The sequence below is a fragment of the Corvus brachyrhynchos genome, unplaced genomic scaffold, assembly GCF_000691975.1.
Source record: "Corvus brachyrhynchos isolate BGI_N302 unplaced genomic scaffold, ASM69197v1 scaffold23, whole genome shotgun sequence".
Taxonomy (NCBI): Eukaryota; Metazoa; Chordata; class Aves; order Passeriformes; family Corvidae; genus Corvus; species Corvus brachyrhynchos.
In genome coordinates, this window is record NW_008238983.1 from 11,767,560 (window position 1) to 11,786,799 (window position 19,240).

Below are 19,240 nucleotides of genomic sequence, written 5' to 3' on the forward strand. Positions count from 1 at the left end.
AAGTGCTGTCAGCTGTGGAGGTTGAGGACCCAGGGCCTCTTGCTGGATGCCCTCCATGTCTGAGCACAGTTAATGGTGGATTCATACTGTATCTCCATGCATGCATGGGCTGGTACATCCAAGTACCAGTGACTGGGGAGACTGGGGAGACTGAGATCCAGACTGGGTGCCTGAGCTCAGCTGCTGGAGGCATCCACTTTGTACACTTGTATTGGCATTTTCCCACAAACAGACTAAAAACTTCCAAAACCAAACAAAAGTTGTAAGCCTCTGAAAGGCTGAATTAAGAAATTCTCTGTGTGGGTTTCCATCTTTCCTGGCCTGCTTAGCTGAATGCTGTGATAACAAATGAGGGTCTATGCCCAAGGTGCTGGCAAGGAACTGGTCTAGCTATCAGTAAGTTTGTAGTGGATGGTTTATCTTACTGAGGGCTACCGTGTTGGGAGCTGGAGGGGGAAGAGGATCACAAGCAGGAAGATTAGCACTCCTTGTTGTTCTACATGTTGTGCAACACAGACACAGATGGCTGGTGCAGACCTTTGCTGATAATTTATTCATGCATGTTTGGGGGTGCATTCTTGTCTGCTTCCAGGGTCCCTGAACTGAGGAGAGGACTGGCTTTGAGTGTGCTGCTGTGAGTAACAATTTCTGCTCTAGGCAGTACTTAGAGGGGACTGGAAGCTATGATGCAATAGGTACCCAGTAAGCCCACATCTGTGCAGTGCCACAATAAGACAGTTGAGAACAGTGTTAGACTGGATTTTATATGTAAGAAAATGTTAGATAATTACATTTCATGTTTCTAATTAGCCTAGTGTTGATGAAGATACAAAGTGGCAGAAGATGACAGTATTACTCGATGAAAAATAAGGCATGGTTTGTCATCTGCAGTGTTACTTGCAATTTATCTTTTTTTGATCTGATGCAGAAACAAGAATATTCAAGAAGATCTCTGAGGTTTAGCCACAGTAGCAGATGGGGTTGCATCAGCAAAGGAGATTGTTTTGTCTGCTTTGAATTGAAATTAAAAGCTGTTGCAATGAGAATTCATCTAGTATGAAGAAACAGGAAACAAAGTACAATTACTTTGGGGTTTTTTACTTTTAATAGTAACCATTTTAAGAGTAGTAATTATATCATATTATTCATTGAAATTTGGAATGTCTACATTGCATGGCAGTTTTAGTTTAGGAAAACCACTTAAAGCAATTGGCAAAAGACTTTTCCAACAAGCGCCATGTTATTGTTTTATTTTGAACTTTTATAAATTCAAACATTGCATTGGGCTTGAATGGCAAGGTTTTGGTAGTAGAGAGGCTACAGGAGTGGCTTTTGTGAGAAGTTTCCAGAAGCTTCTCCCATGTCCAACAGAGCCAATGCCAGCCAGCTCCAATGCAGATCTGTTGCTGGTCAAGCCTGAACCCAACAGTGATGGTGGTAGCATTACTGGGATAACAATTAAAAAGAGGAGAAAAATTGTCCCTGTGTGACTGCAGGTGGAGAGAGGAGTGAGAATATGTGAGAGGAATAGCTATGCAGACACCAAGGTCAGTGAGGAAGGAGGGGCAAGGAGGTGTTCCAGGTGCCAGAGCTGAGATTCCCTTGCAGTCTGTAATGAAGGCCATGACAAGGTAGCTGTGCTCCTGCAGCCCATGGAAGTCCATAGTAGAGCAGAGATCCACCTGCAGCCCATGGAGGACTCCACACTAGAGTAGTGTTCTCTTTTTGCTCATGAAAATATCTCAGCTCATTTTTTCTTGGTCATTTAGATTTCTATTCATAAGACTATAGTGCTATATGCTGTCTGCATAGCTACTCATATTTTCTAAACTACTTTTCCTAGTATTACTTTATCAGTAACGATCACATACTGCACTCTTTTAGACTACATATTATGGTGAATCTAATACTCAGAGGCCTAGTAAAATCTGCGAGGATTATTTGAAGCATAAAAAGGGCTATTTTCGTCCTTGGTTACTGATGTTAGTATATCCTGATGACTCTCCTTTAACACTTGAACACTTTCACAGTACTATTTGGGATTTTCAAGTCAGTCCTCCTGTTCAGATACTATCACCATTTTTTGAAGAGACAGGCAGGGAATGAAAGAGGAAACATATTTGCCTTTGCAAAACATTAAAATCCTACAAATGTGTGCTATTGCACTAGGGCGCTTTGTCACAGGGCTTCCTTGCATATTAGCGGGACCCTGGCTCTGCACAGCAGCGGGTTCTTGGTCTTCCGCAGCAAACACAACACGTGGAGTGGGGGCATAACTGGAAGCCTCTTGGACTGTTCACCAGTACTCTTAATATCGATTAAAAAGATTAAATTCCAACCCCATGAAGCAGCCAGCAAGACACAAAGATAGCAGGTACCTGAAGCAGGTTTTGCTTGCTTACCTTGGACTGGCCTTTAGTCTGGACAGTGCTGCTCAATGTCTGAGCCACCATTCACAGATCACACAGCTTTTTCTTTTCTGGAAGGAGTCTATAACTAAGTTTGCAGTGGTTTTCCCTTTCAATAGCCCAAGAGAAATGGGCTGCTCCCTTCCAGAGCAGCTGGAACATGTGGCTTTGCTAGTGCTATCTCTTTGGATCTACCCACCCATGTCCTCTCAGAAACTGGACAGATACTTCCAAAATAATATGTCCAAAGATATGTCCAAAGCAGGGACAAACAACATCACTGAGACACTCTTGCTAGCACATTGGTAATGCATTGTCTCCAGTGAAGCATTACACCAAAGGTTGTACCAAGTGTTAGGTTTTCTTTTGTCTCTGCAAGCACGTAACCTATTGCTTCCATTGTTCAGTTGGAGACAACAATGCATCATGTATTAGCTTTGATTTTTAACCAACATGGTAAATCAAGCAAGGCATGTAAAGAATATGTTTTAAGTTCAAGAGCAAGCTTCAGTTGTGCAACTCTTTCAGATGCAAACCTTGGTTAAGGCTTTACCCCTCAGTTGTCCTGCAACAGGAATTTAATAGCTTGCTTACAAATGTTTTGTGTGGGCACATGAAAACATAGATGGTGATAGATATGTTGCATCACTGCAAAAAGTGGTGCCATTTTACGCTGAGATCTGCTTTCCTCACAAAATGGATGTGTGTGTGAAAGGCTGCCCTGACAACTACAACTGTTGTTGGTAAAACTGAGGAGCATAGAACAGACTCATATGAAAGTTATTAATATATTTCAATCACAAACAGGACATAAAAACTGTGGTAGGCACTCAGCATCTCCTGCCTGCTGGAAGAATTCAAGTTTATACAACAAGTCATTTGTACACTATCTTCACTCGCCCAGAAGATAGTATGGTGCTGAAGCACAATAAAATAGTTGAAACAGCAGGTGCTACAGTTTCTTCAAGTGAAAAGTGACCTAGCGTCAGGAGAGGAACCCAAAGGAGCACCCTCTGCTTGTGTTAATCTTTGCTCTGTGAGTGTAGAACATCTCAGCTACGTACTTTGTTTTACATAACTAAGAATGTATCACTAGGCAAATTTACCGTGTGACTTTTAATAACTGCTTTGAGTGCATCTCATAAAGTTCATGCATCTAGGTCATTCTAATCCAACCTTGTTTATACACTCCTCTGGATCTCAACTGGGATAATGAAATTGCTGATATGAAAGCCTTGGTCAATCTCCACAAGTTAGACTGGGGATTGCTAACTTTAAAAAAACAGTATTCAAGCAAGACACCACAAATCACGTTTTATTAGTAAGGGATTTGGGGGAAAGGTGTATCAATCTGACTAGAAGTATCTCTATTAAAAATAGCGACAGATATTATACCCAATAGCAAGTATGCATGTTTTCTCCCTCTGGAACAGACAGAACAGAGTTCATTTTCACATTACATATTCTCAAGAAAAATGTTTCAGTATTAGATATTTTCCAACAGAAAAATCTGTCAGAGCTGCTGAAAAGGGAAGGGATCACAAGTGAAGTATGACAAATAAGTGGGATATTGTTTAAACAAAAGGCAGTTCTAGCATTTGACCAAGTTGATCATATGCTTTCACCAACATATCTGGGTCTTGAAATGCAGGAATCACAGAGTTGTTTAGGTTGGAAAAGACCTCAAAGTTAATTGAGTCCAATCTTTAATCCAGCACTACCAAGTCTACCACTAAACCATGTCTCTCAGTGCCACAGCTACATGTCTTTTAAATACCTCCAAGGATGGTCACTCCACCACTTCCCCAAGCAGCCTATTCCAGGGCTTGACAACCCTTTCAGTGAAGAAATTTTTCATAATAACCAATCTAAACCTCCCCTGGCACAACATAAGGCCACTTCCTCTCATTCTATCACTTGTTACATGGGAGAAGAGACCAACTCCCACCTGGCTACAACCAGCTGTAGAGAGCAGTAAGATTCCCCCTGGGCCTCCTTTTCTCCAGGCTAAACAGCCCTAGCTCTCTCAGCTGCTCCTCATAAGACCTGTGCTCTAAGAACTGCCTCAAATAAAATCCGTACTTTACTTAGGGAAGGCTCTAGAAGTATAATGAGAATATAAAATGTAATCACACAAAGAACAAAACCTTCTGGCTTGGGTTTGGGGTTTTTTGTTGTTCATACAATTAACTAAAATTTCTAAACATGCTGACATTCACAGCCCACAGACCTTAGCTTCTCCTTTTCTGTAACAAGAGAGAGAACAGAAATAAGCTGTCAGACCACCACACTTCAGATCCCATCCCACTGTAGACAAACCATAAATTAACATCATGTGGGCAAACCAACTGAACTTTTAGGAAAGATAAATATTTCTTAGCATAGTAGCAGAGCAAAATCGAGGCATCTATACAAATTTGCTGCAAACTATTATAAAAGACTACTGCCTAGAGAGCTACAGCTCTTGAATATACAGAGACATGGTGAACACTGACCTTTCTTTCACTGTTTATTATTAAAAGAACATTTGCCTTTCCAAAAAAGGAAAAAAAAAAGTGTTAGATTAGAGTCTAATGTGCTGCAGAAAGATGTTTTTTACTGGTAGGTTGTCCCATTAGTGATTTTTAAACAAATATCCCTGAAGATAAAAGATATTTTGGTGGGTTGACCCTGGCCATATGCCAGGTATCCACCAAAGCCACTCTGTCACTCCTCTCCACAACTGGACAGGGGGAAGAAAACATAGCAAAAGGTTCCTGGGTTGAGATAAGGACCAGGAGAGATCACTCACCAAATATTGCCACAGACAAAACAGGCTCAAATTGGGGATATTAACTGAATTTATTACTAAAAAAATCAGAGCAGGATAATGAAAACTAAAATACATCTTAAAAACACCTTCCCTCCACCTTTCCCTTCTTCCCAAGCTCTATCTCCTCCCCCACAGAAGTGCAGGGAGACAGGGAATGGGGCTTATGGTCAGTTCATCACATATGTTTTCTCCTGCTGTTCAAGGAGAAGAGTCCTTCCCCTGCTCCAACATGGGGTCCCTCCCACAGGAGACAGTTCTCCATGAACTTCTCCAGTGTGAGTCCATCCCATGAGCAACAGTTCTTCATGAATTGCACCAACGTGGATTGCTCTTCCACAGGGTGCAGCCCTTCAGGCACAGCCTGCTCCAGTGTGGGTCCCCCACAGGGTCACAAGTCCAACCATGAAACCTGCTCTAGCATGGGCTTCTCTCTCCACAGGTCTCTGTCACAGCCCTGCTCCAGCACAGGCTTCCCACATGTTCACAGCCTCCTCTCTCAGGCATGGGGACCCTCCACAAGCTGTGGGTGGATCTTTACAGCCCCATGGTTTTCCATGGGCTGCAGGGGCACAGCTCCAGCAGGTGAATCTCAGCTCCAGCACCTGGAGCACCTCCTGCCACTCCTTCTCCACTTGGTGCCTTTATCGATGTTGCTCTGCCCAAGAACATTTTTTTTTTTCCTCTCTCTTAAATATGTTATCACAAAGGCATTACTGTCATTCCTGAAAAAATTGGTCAGGAACAGGCTGGCTGTGCCAGACAGCTGCTTCTTCTGGCAGCTTCTTACAGAAGCCACCCCTAGCCCCTCACTACCAAAATCTGGCCACGCAAACCCAATAAAGATATATATTCACCATAAACTATGTAAGTGTTTAAATACCTTGAGTAGATAGGGGTTTTTGAATCCTACATTTTTTCCACTAAAAGAGATTTTTGATAGGTGGATGATTTAGATAAGAAGATTTTAAAAAAAACGCTGCAGAGATGACAGAATTTAGAAATATCCTGATATTTAAGACTATGATTCTAAAATTATCTTCAGAATACTCTTTAAGTGATCCTATTGAACTTCTATTGTCCAATAACTCCATTTTAACATTGAGGAGTAAATCAAGCTCTTCATCATCCTCTCTCCCCAGCAAGCATCATGGCTGTTCATCAAAACAAATCTTACAGCAGTAACTTACTGGAAAACTTAGCATCTGGCAAAATTATATTACCAATTTCTTTTGAAGAACATAACCCAACATGAAAGGGCAAACAGAGCAGATGACACTTGGTAAAAGTTTGAATTCCATTTATTTTCAAATTACATTAACAGCAGAGTTTTGGGGTTTTGTGGAAAGTTTTTTTAGTTCTTCATTTGTTTGTTTTGAATTTTTTTTAATTATTAGAATTTGGTTGTTCACTTCAGGGTTTTGTTGGGTTTTTTTTGTTTGTTTGTTTTTGGGGTTTTTTTAGTTCTCTTGAGTTGTTTTGGGGTTTTTTTTGTGTCAGCAATTCTAAAAGATTCTTTATTATTACAACCATGCAAAAGACACAGATAACTTGAAAATCTGTATGCTTGGGATCCCCATCATGTTCTTGAAACCATTCTGGAGTCCTTCCTGAGTAAAAGGTTGGGCTATGAGAACTGACGCAAGGCTCCAGAATTTTAGAATATAAAATCATCTGGAATGTTAGCAACAGAAGAAGGAAGACACTTGATTTTTTAAAAACAGCATAGTAAGAAATTTTTTTTAAAATCTCAAGGTTTTTTTATAAAGTAAGTTAGAAAACATTACACAATTGTTAACAATGCTACATCAGCCTAAGTATCCTAAGACTTCCAAAACCAGTTTAGAGTGAGAAGACACATATTGCATATTGAGATAGCTATCAATTTTAAGAGGTAGATGAAAATATGAATCTATTAGCAGTACAAATTTTATGTAAATATCATTAAATATTGTCCATACCGCGTCCCTATATTTGTAAGAGTGCAAAGAGAAGGAAAAACACTGCCTCTCATCTAAAAACAACTATATTTATCTAATTCCTTGGTCTGCATCACCAGCTCTTCTGGACATGCAGGTAGGGGGAATTGAAAGGATTAGTACGGCAAGGAAAAAAATTAAAATCAACCCTATTTGTATGTGTAGCCAGAACACACCATCCAGACTGCAGTGAGGGTGGCTGAGCTCACAGCACAATCCTTAGGACAGCATGGCTACATTGAGTGGAAGCAGCAGAAGCCCTCACAGGCAGAAAAAGAAGCATCAGAAGTCGTGCACAGTACTTCCCATGATGCCAATTCAGACTCATTGCCTAATGCATTTATGAAGGTGCTTCATTGCTGAAAAAGCATTTCTGTTCCTATTCACCCTGTCCATCAGATTCTGGGTTACCATTAAGAGGAAAAAGCAGTAAGTAATAGCAGCACTGATGGAAAGGCTTTGTCACAGTGATGAGCAGAGTATGTTGCTAACCTGCCAGCATCTGTAAAATGTTGGCTGTTACTTAAAGCATACGTCTCAAAGTGTTAAAAGCACAGCTCAGTACAAAAATGGGATGACAATTTTTCTGTCCTTTGGATAGTCTTCAAATTTCTCAAGGTACCATCTGAAAAACAAAGAAAGAAATCTGATGAGTATTGAGTCTTCAAAACGCTGCTGAAGAAATTAAGTAATTGTACAATGCGTTCAGTTTGATCCATACATGTTTTTGTCTACAAACAAAACAAATGCCTTTAGAACCTACTCTGGATAGAAAAATGGCATTTACTGCATCACCTTAGTGACATCTAATCACCAAATACAACAAAACTACATTACAGCGGCCAGCAATGGGAAATCAAATCAACAGATGTGGTGAGATCAGTCAGGGAAGGAATAGCCCATTCTTTCAAAAAGTATGTTGTTACACATCGTGAGTGTTTTTGACATGTCAGAGGGAGAAAAAATTAAATCAAAAACATGTTATTGCATAATGACTTCACATGGAAGCAAGAGATACTTCACACACTGAAGTGAGAGTCCCATTCCGCATAGAAACGTCTCCAGTTCCAGTTAGAATTTGGATAGTCAAACTGAACATGACAAACATTACACTAGCCTCATTGCTAACATCCCTCAAAGACCATCACTATTTTCAGATACAGACAATTTAAAAAAGAAAAAAATGTGGAGCACTATCAGATATTGTGTGTTCACCTTCCATAACAAGCACATTTAGTCCCATTTTTGAATATTTATTCTTCTGCTTCTCTGAAATAAAAGAGCTAAAGTTCACCTGTGCTCCTCAAAGGTGCAGATATTCTCAATATCAGTAGCTAACTGCAGGATAAAGCTGGAATAAACAGAACAAAACATGCAATGCACGATAACCTACATCTAGGGAATACCATTATTACCCTATTTACTCATTTCAGTCATTTATTCTAAGTTTTTTAAACTAAACAAACTACACTAACATGTTTCTTCACTTACATGGATTTCTATCTTTAGTAGCTTGGAGCTCTTTTCCTGTACCACTCTTCCATTTTTATGCATTTTTTCCTTTAGTGTAAATAACTTCCATTAACAACATTTAGCTTTTCTTGATGTTCTGAAAGAGTGCCATCAAGGCTTAAGATTGATGGAGACCAGCCATGGAATTTGAACCTGAAGAATGTAATGTACAAGGAGAGGCAGGAGAACCTGTCATTGCTTCCTCTGGCAAGGAGGAGACACTCAGAACTCAACTGGATGAGCCCAGGGCAACTGGGCATTGCCTTGTGGTTTGTCCTGGATGGAGCAGCCATACCAGTTGACTGGACAACCTTCAAATGCTCCTCCCAGCTCAAGATACTCTGCAACTCTGCTCACTAATAGCAGGTGATAAAACAGGAAGAGATGGGCATAGGCAACAGGTTTAGAAGGCTCAGGTTGGGTAGTGGAAGAAACTTGTTCACTGGGAGGGTAATACAGACCCAGAACGTCCTACAAACAAGGGGTAGGAAAACCTCTGTTTCTGGAGTTTTTCAGGGCTCCACTAGACATAGACTTGGCTGCCCTCACATGTGGTGAGTAATTTTTTTTCAACCCATTTCCTCCTTAAATTCATGTTTATTTCCTCTTATTCCACTAAGCTTCAACATGAGAACCAAAGCAGGAAGCTGAAAATGACCAAGATAAAATTAACATGCTCGAGTTCTTTTAACCATTCTATTTCTTAAAGAGAATCCTTTCAGGAAATAAGTGTCCCCAAAGTATGGTCCCTCTTGTTAGCAGGAAAACCACATTATAAATACTGTACCTGGGCAGTCAGAATGTTTAGAGCAGAGATTTTATTACATATCATCTACCAGAACTGTTTTCATGTTGTCCATATGCTTGATTATAGACAATATGATACAGACATCACTATAAATTGTGCCTGTTAAAGACAGCTTGAGTGACTTTCCAAATTTTAATATTACAGAAACAGGTTTGAGAAGGGAAAGTACAGTATTTGATTAATTAAGACACTATTGCCAAACTTGTCTATAATCGTTACAGATCCAGGATGAACCATCTTCATTTAAACATTATTTTGATGACCTCATTGAACTGTGTGTTTATGCTCTGTACTATTCTGCTGAAATTCTCCAGTGCTTAATCTTCTCAGGGTATTCTCTATCATATTCTTCCCTACAGCAGCAGTCTCTTTCACAAGACTTGCTCTGCAACATCCCTATAGGATGAGGCATAATTTGTGAAATGGAAAAGCAGTGTGGCACAAACACTTACTTGTGGTGCTGTCTTGCCCTTGAACCCAGGATGAAGAGAGTACACAATGCAAATGCAAGGCTTTCAATGGTGCAGCAGGCAAGGGCAAACCCAAACCATTCCAGGATCTCTCCAAAAAAGTTGGCTCCACTGACATACTCAAACATTCCTCCTGAAAGCAGGACAGAGTTATTTCAAAATACTTTAATCAAGATGTCCAATGTTATCTTTTCTGCACATCAAATAGGAGCTATATCACCAATGGCTCTATTTAATCTTTAAGGGCAGTGGAGGCAGCATTTTTCAGTTCAAGCTATACTATGAAGGATCACTTCAGACTTCATTCTAAGACAGACCTTTTGTAGCTCCATTTTTCCTCTTTCATTATTTAAAGAAAAGATGATTTATCAGCATCAGAAGCAAGTACATGCCTTTGCAAATAATTATGTTCTTTGATCATACACTAAACCTTTTTTAAAATATGTAGAAACAGAAGACATACTCCCCTTGAGTCCCAGAAAATACTCATAGGGTTAGTTATCCTACAATTTTTCATTTCTTCAAGTACTTTAGAAATCAAGTTAATTATGAACAATATTATTATGAAGTAAAGTTCCAAATTTATTCTCTAGCTTACAAAGTTGTTGCACTTTTGTTCCCATTCCTCATCAGATCTGCTGTTTCAACCCTTACACTCAGTGAAAATTTGGCAGTCTGTGATAAATCTGTTGTACAGACAATTGTGCATAAACAATTGGTACTCACCTGCTGGGAATTTTATAAATCAAGAATTTCACCGTAATTCCAAAGTCAGTGTACAAATTGATAACATCTCAGTATGTGCTTTACTAGTGGGACTAAACAAACAAGTATTTGGTGAATGTAATAAAGGACATGTTTTGACCTTGCTCTAATTACACTACTTTTGTGACAGAAGAAAAATGAAATTCTAGCACTTCAACTGGGTAAGCAACACCAAAAAGACCAGCTCCTCCTGATATTGCAGCAAATAACATATTCCCTTCAGAACTTTTTTGTACACTGAACACAGTACAGTATGTTCATATTCATTTTTCACATGAGCACTTCAATTTACATCTATTAAAATTATAAGTTACCTCCTTGGTGAAAAATAACAGGGTACCTTATATATCTTAGTTCTTACAGTTTTCTTAAAAAAAAAAAATTAACAACCAAGAAAAAGCAACAACTAAGAGAAAAAATGTGGCGAGAGAGCAGAATTCAGAGATACTATTATCTTTCTGCTCTCAGTGAGTGTAACTTACCTAGAAGAGAGCCTGTTTCCAAAAGTGTCAATAACCTTAACACTTAACACTTCAATAGGCTCCATAAGAAAGCCTTTCATATTCTCCATTTTCTCATGAAGGCCAGAATTTATAATGCCAAATTCATTTGGATTTCTGTCCTCTTTTCCCTGTGTCTCCCTTTCCACAATTATTGCTGCTCTCAGATTACTTTAGGTACCTCCCTCTTCATCTATGAGACGGGTCACATGCTGAGTACTTTCTGCGCTCCCTTCCTGCCCCCACACTGGGTTGATAATTTAGGTCTTTCTTCTCCACCCACCTGCTGATTCTCTGGAAAGTTGGGCAATGCTGTTACGTTTTTACCCCTTTTTTAAAATATAGCCAACATTGGTCAAGAAACCCAAAGATTTGCACAAGCCAAGTGATACCATCAAACAGATTCCTTACAATACTTGGCTTAAGAGGAAAAAAGGTAAGATGTTTCTCAAACTATAAAATCACTTCCTCAGGTAGACAACAAAATGTTATTTCCAGTTGCCTCTTATATCATAAATTACTATCTCCTCTAAAATAAACCAAGCTTTAGATTCATTTACACATAGAATCTTTTTAGGTTGGAAGGGATCTCTTGAAATAATCTTGTCCAACCCCCACTGTTGACGCAGGATCAGCCAGAACAGGTTGCCCAGGACTATGCCCAGTCTCGTTTTCAGTCTCCTTACAATCTCTCTGAGCAACCTGTTCCACACCTGTGTGTTTGACCACCTTCACAGCGAAAAAAAAAAGAAAAAAAAGAAGTTCAGATATCATTTTTTTTGCTTGAGTTTTGTGTCCATTGCTCCTGGTTCTGTCACTAGGCACCCCAAAGGACAGCCTGGTTCTCTCTTCTTTGTTCTCTCCCATCATGTATATATAAACTTTGGTAAGATCCCCCTGAGCCTTCTCTTCTCCAGTCTGAACAGTGCAAGCTCTCTCCACCTCTTGTATGAGAGATACTTCTTTTTGTTGTATTAATTTCTGTACCATTTTTACTTACCTCTTGGTATCTTGTAACCTGTTTCCCCTGGTTTTCTCAGATTCCTGAGAATATGATCAGAATGAATATTGATGGCCATGCCAATCAACCACCCTAAGAAACCTGAAGAAAAATATTGAAAATACTATATTAAGTGCACAGTGTTCCTTCAGAAAACACATTACAGTCAGATATCACATTAGGCATATTGTCTCAAAGCAGTAGTAGTGTAAGCAGCATAGACAGTTCTGGTGACATCCTGCACAGTCCCACTCCCACACTGTGCTCTTCAGCTAGTAGAGCTCACAATACCAACAGCTCCCTAGAAATGAAATGGCACTGTAAAAATGAAGTTTATTCTTATGTTGCAAGACATATATAAATGTATGCATGTGCATATATGCAGATATAATGTGTATGTATCCCTAACTTGCACAAAGAAAAACAAATACGCTAAAATTTTAAACACTGAAAGAAACAGCCATTTTTAATTTTCCCAGAGGGACATATCTTAGCCCCACTCTCCTTTTACGTTTTTACTGATAGCATATCAGAGTTTCCCCAACAGATTTATGTGCAATAAAAGGAATACAGCTGTGAAGGAATTAATGTACCACCTACTTGTGCCGTTCAGCAAAATTGTTTAGCCATTTATAACAGCCTTTCACAGAAACTGAGATTGTTGTAACATTCTGCATCCTTATGTTGCCATGAGTATGGGATAAATCAAAAGGAATTTATGATTGACATTCATTATTTTGACCCCTTGGCAATGTGTCACCTATGTTAACTTCCCTTGAAGGCTCCCTGATGATAAGGAACAGATAAGATCTGTATTTTGAGGTTAACCAGTGCCTAATCTCAGATTCTGTGATTAGTCTTTCCAACAAGACACAATCATCTGGAGCATCTAGATGTTTACCCGTATTAGGAGGGACACTGGTAACCCACATCCCTTGCCTACAAGATTATGCCCAGATATGGACAAGCATATGTGCTCTTCAGGTCTGATGTGTGAAGAGAGCAGAGGTGGTACTTGTGCTTAATTGCCTGACTGCCAGATAAAAAGCTTCATGCAACAGATGAGGTCCTGATGTTCTGTCACCTGCACCTTGTGAGTTGCAGGTGCTGCTCTGCTTTGCAGAGCTGCTACTAAAAAAAGTGGTTTGATGCACAGAAGAGTTAGCCATCAACATTCGAAGGAAGCAGTTGAATTGGGACTTAAAGGAGTAAGAAAAAACACAGAATACTGCAAGGGGTTTGGAGAAGCTAAAGCAAGCAAAGGAAGAAAGGAGTTTCCAACTAAAAGTGCAGATAGATAAGGAAAGGACACGAGGGTGAAGCACAGAGGTGTTGGTGTCCCTGTTTGTAGCAGTCACCACTTCAGGGTATAACCAGCTCTCTTGGTAAGTTCACAAGCTTGTTATTGGCATATAGGTGTAAGGTTCATGCTGAAAGATTATGAAGTTGTTCTTGGTTTGCAAGCTCATGGTTCTGCATCTGAAGCAGCACATTCTCATTTCCTCTGAAAATGGATATGTTCACTGCTCTGAACTAAACCAACAACCAGTCCAGAGAAACCATGAGGAAATTACTTCAAAACCATATTCCTGCTCCAAATCAATTGCTGGTGCAGATATTATATAGTTTGTCTGTTTTGGGGAACAAAATAACTTATAAGGTTCCACAGTCAGAGAACAAATCAGTTGTTTGCAGTCTCTCACCATGATAGTTAATCAGGCTGCCTTCTCCAAATTTCTATCTTCACTGGAAATTTATCTCATTTCAGCTTCCAGCTACTGAACCTTGGTGGGCTGCTACTTGTAGACACTCATTTATCTTCCACATGTAACTTCATACAGCTTAAGAAATACCTTATTAACTACCAGCAAATATGCTTTCTTGCTATTGTTATTTTCTAATATTCTAGTAGGGTTTTTTTTAGTAATTTTAAACAGAAGCTTAAAGACAGTGTCAGATATTTTTGAAGTACTAGAACATAACAGTCCAGTTGTTCAGGGAGTACCCAGTGTACAATACTTCACTTGGGCATTTGCTTTGATCAAAGCCACAAACATAAGCTGCAGGTATTTGGAGATGCCCAGCTGGAATGAATACCAAATAGCAACTATAAATTGCTAAGATCCAATTATGTCGATATGCACTACAAAACAAAAAAAACTCCAAAAGATATTCTAATTACAGAAATAATAATAATAATAATAAAAAAAAGGTTGTCAGTTTAGCTGTTAATGGGCATGCCAAATTTTATCTCAAGGTCTGTTGTAATTACAGTCTCAAAAAATCAGCAGTGGTCACACTCTTAAAGTGGTTGATAAGTATACCAAGAATCTTCAATTTCTTAGTTTTCAGGACAATTTTTATTGACTTACAAAAGTCACCAAAGCAACACTTATTTACTTTAGCAGTACTAGAAATATACATAAAAGCATATATTTCAAACTGGTATTATTTGGCAAAAAACCCCCCAAACAAACAAAACCACAACAAAAAACACAAATACAAATCAAACTAATTCATACACTGAAGGCAGATGAACCTAACTATTGTCATTTATATATTTGCATCTTTCAGATATCCTTGAAACTTAAAAAAAAAAAACCCGCCCAAAAGAACTCAAGGAAATTTGAGCAACAAGTCTTATTAACTTGCTTTTTTTTTAAAAAAAGATATTTGAGTAAGGAGGAACTGATTTATGCTCATTAATCATGATTTGTTCACAGCACTGCATTGAGATATCTTTTGACTAAGGACACTAGATATCTTTTGAACTAGGACACTGAAAGAAAATTCTGCCTGGCTTCAGTGTCTTCAACAGTTTTGATCAACAAATCTTTTAAACTTTTTTTTTTTGCTGGATTCCAATTTAAGGAGAGTGGAAATTTGAAAGTACCAAGAAGACTTCAAATATATTCTAGTGCCCTCTGAAGTCATTCCCTTGTACCTCAATTTCTCTATTTTTAGCACACAAGTAAAACTGCCTCCTAATCTTGGCAAGAGAATCTACTTAGATGTAAATTTCTTCACCTTTATATTCATGACAGCATTTAGCACAGTTGTCCTCTATTGTCATCCACAGTAACACTGGAATAGAGACAATAAATTCTTCTTCTTGATGTAAAAGGCTTGAGAAATCCAGGAGAAACACTAACTTGCTCTGGCTACAGAATAACAAAAAGAAGGGTACTGACTCAGATCAACTATCACAGTCCAGTACTTTGCTTTTGACTGATGAGGCAAAATATTCTGGTTTATCTTCAGAGGAAAATGATCTTTCTGTAAAGATTTCATTAGGAAATGATACTATCATTTTGACAGTGGGCAAAAGTAGATGCCTAGGTAACAAAAAAGTATGGTAAACAAAATACTTTGTCATTAAATATCTTAGCCTTTTAATCATATCCATGGCTTCAAGTATAATGTAACCTCACTTCCCGACTGGGAGTGAATGATTAACCCCTCCACCCCTTCCTTGTGGGGCCAGCTTTGTCATTTGACAAAGCCAGCCCCCAATTAGAAGGGCAGGTGGATTGGTGCCTGTGTGCATATCCAGTGTAGATATCCTGACACCAAGGACTTGTAGCATTTGCCATGGTATGTCGGTAGTTAGCAGCTACCCTTGCTAGTTTTTTTACTCCATGCATTTGTTTACTTTAGTTTAATCTACATGTTACACAAAAAATCTTTGCTTCTTCTAAACCTGTATGCTGCTGGTTCCACGTAGGGGCTTCAAGTTACTACATCAAAAGAAATACACGACCCGGATTTACTTGGGTGTTAAAGAGTAAAGATGACAACCGGCTCACCTAGTACTGCAGAAAGAAATGTCAGTTCACAGCTCTAAAGTAAAAAAGGCTAAAAGGCCTCCAGCTACACCAATAAGAAAATTATGAGAAGACTTATAAAAAGGCATTGAAGATACTGTAAGAGCACAATAAAAAATTAAGAGCTATGAAGACAGAGGAAAATTACACCTGATGTTCTCATACCATGATTTAACTCACCTGTAATGAAGCGTAAATCGCCCAACCAGCCTGGAGGGTAAGTTGCATAGGTGGTTAAGCTTCGGCCCTGCAAGTATCCATTGAAAACACAGAACAGAAGCGCTAACACAAAAGTGAAAAATGGTGTTGGTTTTCCTTCACGGATCAGAAGAGGAAAGATGAGTGCCCTATAGTAAACAAAGAAAAGAAAATGTATTGTATTAATCACAAAAAAAGATAGTTTTGAAGTCCAAACACTGTCCACACTACCCTACTTTTCAAATTCTCAGCACCAGTCCTTGGTGCCTGTTTGAAAGGATAGCTGCGCTTGCTTTAACACCTAAAACATTCTTCTTTTTTTTTGCCTAATTGGAATTACAAGATCAGTCCTCTCTCCCCACATGGCAGAAATTTTGGACTTTGTATCCAAAGCAATTACTTTGGTGAGAGGAGTAAAGGCAACTGATATTAAGCACAGCCCATTTTTGTCCTCCTTTGTTCCTAAATCCTCAGTTGTATCATCGAGCTTTCTGAAATGAGCTAGGTCTCAAGATCCCGCCACCAAATTCCTCCAGCACTTCCAGAAAGAAAGTCAATCCCCTTGAAATTAACCTAAATGAGATCAGTTTCCTCCCTACCCCGTAAGTCAAAACAATTATTGCTTCACCTCGACAATTTTGGTGCATTCTATGACACCTCTAAAGACGTGACAAACCCACAATTGCCATCCCATTTGGGAAAGGAATCTTGATTGCTTTTCCTGGGGGATTATGCAAGTAAACAAACTAGCTCCAAACAAGAAGAGCAGGTGAATATTCTTGTGCTCTTTCTTGTGGAACTAGGCAACTCCCAATGGTCTATTGATTTAATTATGATCTATAATGTTACAGAAGCAGGATCACTGAAGCCTGAGCATTCTTCACGTGTTTTCCATCTACCCAAGGACGACTGCTTCAAAATAATCTTTCCAAAGGAACCACAACTCTAACAGCTTTCAAGAAAGAGTAACAAATTCACTACAGGATTATTTAAAGCCCACTATGCTACAACAAACAGAACTAGATAACAGTGAAACATAGATTTAGAAGAAACATAAAGATTTTAGTCATAGGCTAGCTGTGTTGAAATTAGTTAGAATAGGAAGGAATTTGGGCCCAGCTAGAGTTAATTAAAATAGTTGAGAGAGCTGGACCTGAAATGGGTTTTAAGATGTTGGTAACTGATTACCAAATAACTGATGATCTGTCATTTGTATGTTTGCTTAGCTGTGCTTAGAACGAGGAACAGAAACATTGATAAGTTGGTGTAGGTGCTTAGCTGTGCTTAGAACAAGGAATAGAAACTTTGATAAGTTGATGTAGGGAACAAGGACAATTACCAATTTCCTCCCTTGGTGGGAACCCATCCAAAAGTCATGCAAGAGGAAACTTAGAGGTCACTAAAGTAATTAGGATTGTTAAAGTTCAGAAAGGCAAAAAGGTCAAAATGAGGAAGATGAGTTACTCCATCTTTCTTGGGACCACTGACCCAATTCAAGATCACCGACTCAATTCAGAACACACACTACGCATGCTTAATGACATGTAAGCTCATTTCCATATGAAGCGGAGAATGGGAGGTGTTAATGTTATGAATATACATTTGTATTTTGGATATTCATAATATTTCAGAATAAAAGGTATCATGTTTGCTTGTATCAGGGCCTGCGTCTTAGGGAGCTATCCCAAGCAGTGCCTGGCACCAAATAAAACATGCACTTTCTAACTCTAAACTGTTAGAGAGTTTTTGTCCATCTCAGTTGGATATCGATATTAGATCGATATTCATATTTTGGTAAATCAACAGAGGTCTCTTCCAGTCTACATTCACCTACAGAAGAATCCCTCAGGTTTGGCAATAGCAGTAAGCAACTGGAAAAAAAGAAACTGCAGCACAGCTCAGCTTTCTGTACAAACCATTGCATCGCATTCCTAGCTATTCCCAGACATCAAGGATCAGTTAAGACCCCATACCAAAGCTAATACCTTTATGCTTAAGAACAGAAAAAGGGGGAGCAAAGACACAGTTCCAGGTTTTCAAAGGCAGCCTCCACATCAGCCACATGTCATATACCTCCCCACCACAAGGCTGTGGAATATGCTTGGTCAAAAGCAAGAGCTTTTCTCGATAATCACCAGAAAATAACAACATATCAGCCACAAAAGTGGCTTAAAATAAACCTGACAAATCTATTGCTCCCGTCTTGGTGGCAAATTTACTTGTGGAGTATGATCAGTAGCTACTGTCCATGAATTGAACGGAACAGCAAGATCGCACCTGGTCTCCAGCTAAGCTGCCTTCTCCAAGTACTTTTACAAAATGCCTGAATACTGTTGACTACCTGGCAGCAAAGGGCACTCGGCCTCGGCTTTGCCAGTATTTTAATGACTCATTGGATGCGCTGAGCTGGAGGAAATCTGCATCCAGTCCAACTCCTGCAACAAACAGGAGTTGAAAGATAATGTTGAGCAATATAATTGGAAAATAGCTATTGTCTCACAACATCAAGATTATATCAGTACACGGTGCTGAACTTTCCTTGTTGTAACACTGTGACCGTAAGACAGCCTGGTCAATCCATTGCTGAGGCGGGAGTCACCATGAGGCACAGCAGCAGCACAGGGATGGAGCGGCACGCTGAGCATCGCAGTGCACAGCACAGTGCGCACAAGGCAGCCAGCGTCGCATCACCGCGGCTGTTTACGCGGCTCCCGTAACAACACAGACTATCTCAATATAGCGAAGCAGAAGAGACGTCAGTAACAATTACATTAAGTAACAAACGCTAATGAAAAGAACCTCAACCCCTTCGGTCGGGAAGCAGCAACCAGGCATTTCTATGAAGACCGATCCCTTCTCCTGTCCCCAGCATCGCAGGGTGCCCCCACCATCCGCCCCAGCCCCGCACCTGTGCGCGTAGTGCAGGAGGAAGCAGCCCAGCAGGACGCGGTTGGGCCGGGCGGCCGC

The 19,240-nt window shown here is 39.6% G+C and overlaps 1 protein-coding gene across 1 annotated transcript; it reads right to left on the reverse strand.

Annotated features, from left to right (window-relative positions):
• Window positions 1–4,899: 4,899 nt before the first annotated feature.
• Window positions 4,900–19,240, reverse strand: SRD5A1 (steroid 5 alpha-reductase 1; the record flags this gene model as incomplete). The annotated part of the gene is made up of 5 exons (XM_008637248.2): window positions 4,900–7,821; window positions 9,969–10,119; window positions 12,252–12,353; window positions 16,256–16,422; window positions 19,182–19,240. Coding segments are annotated over 5 exons (546 nt in total), but the record flags the coding sequence as incomplete, so codon positions are not given.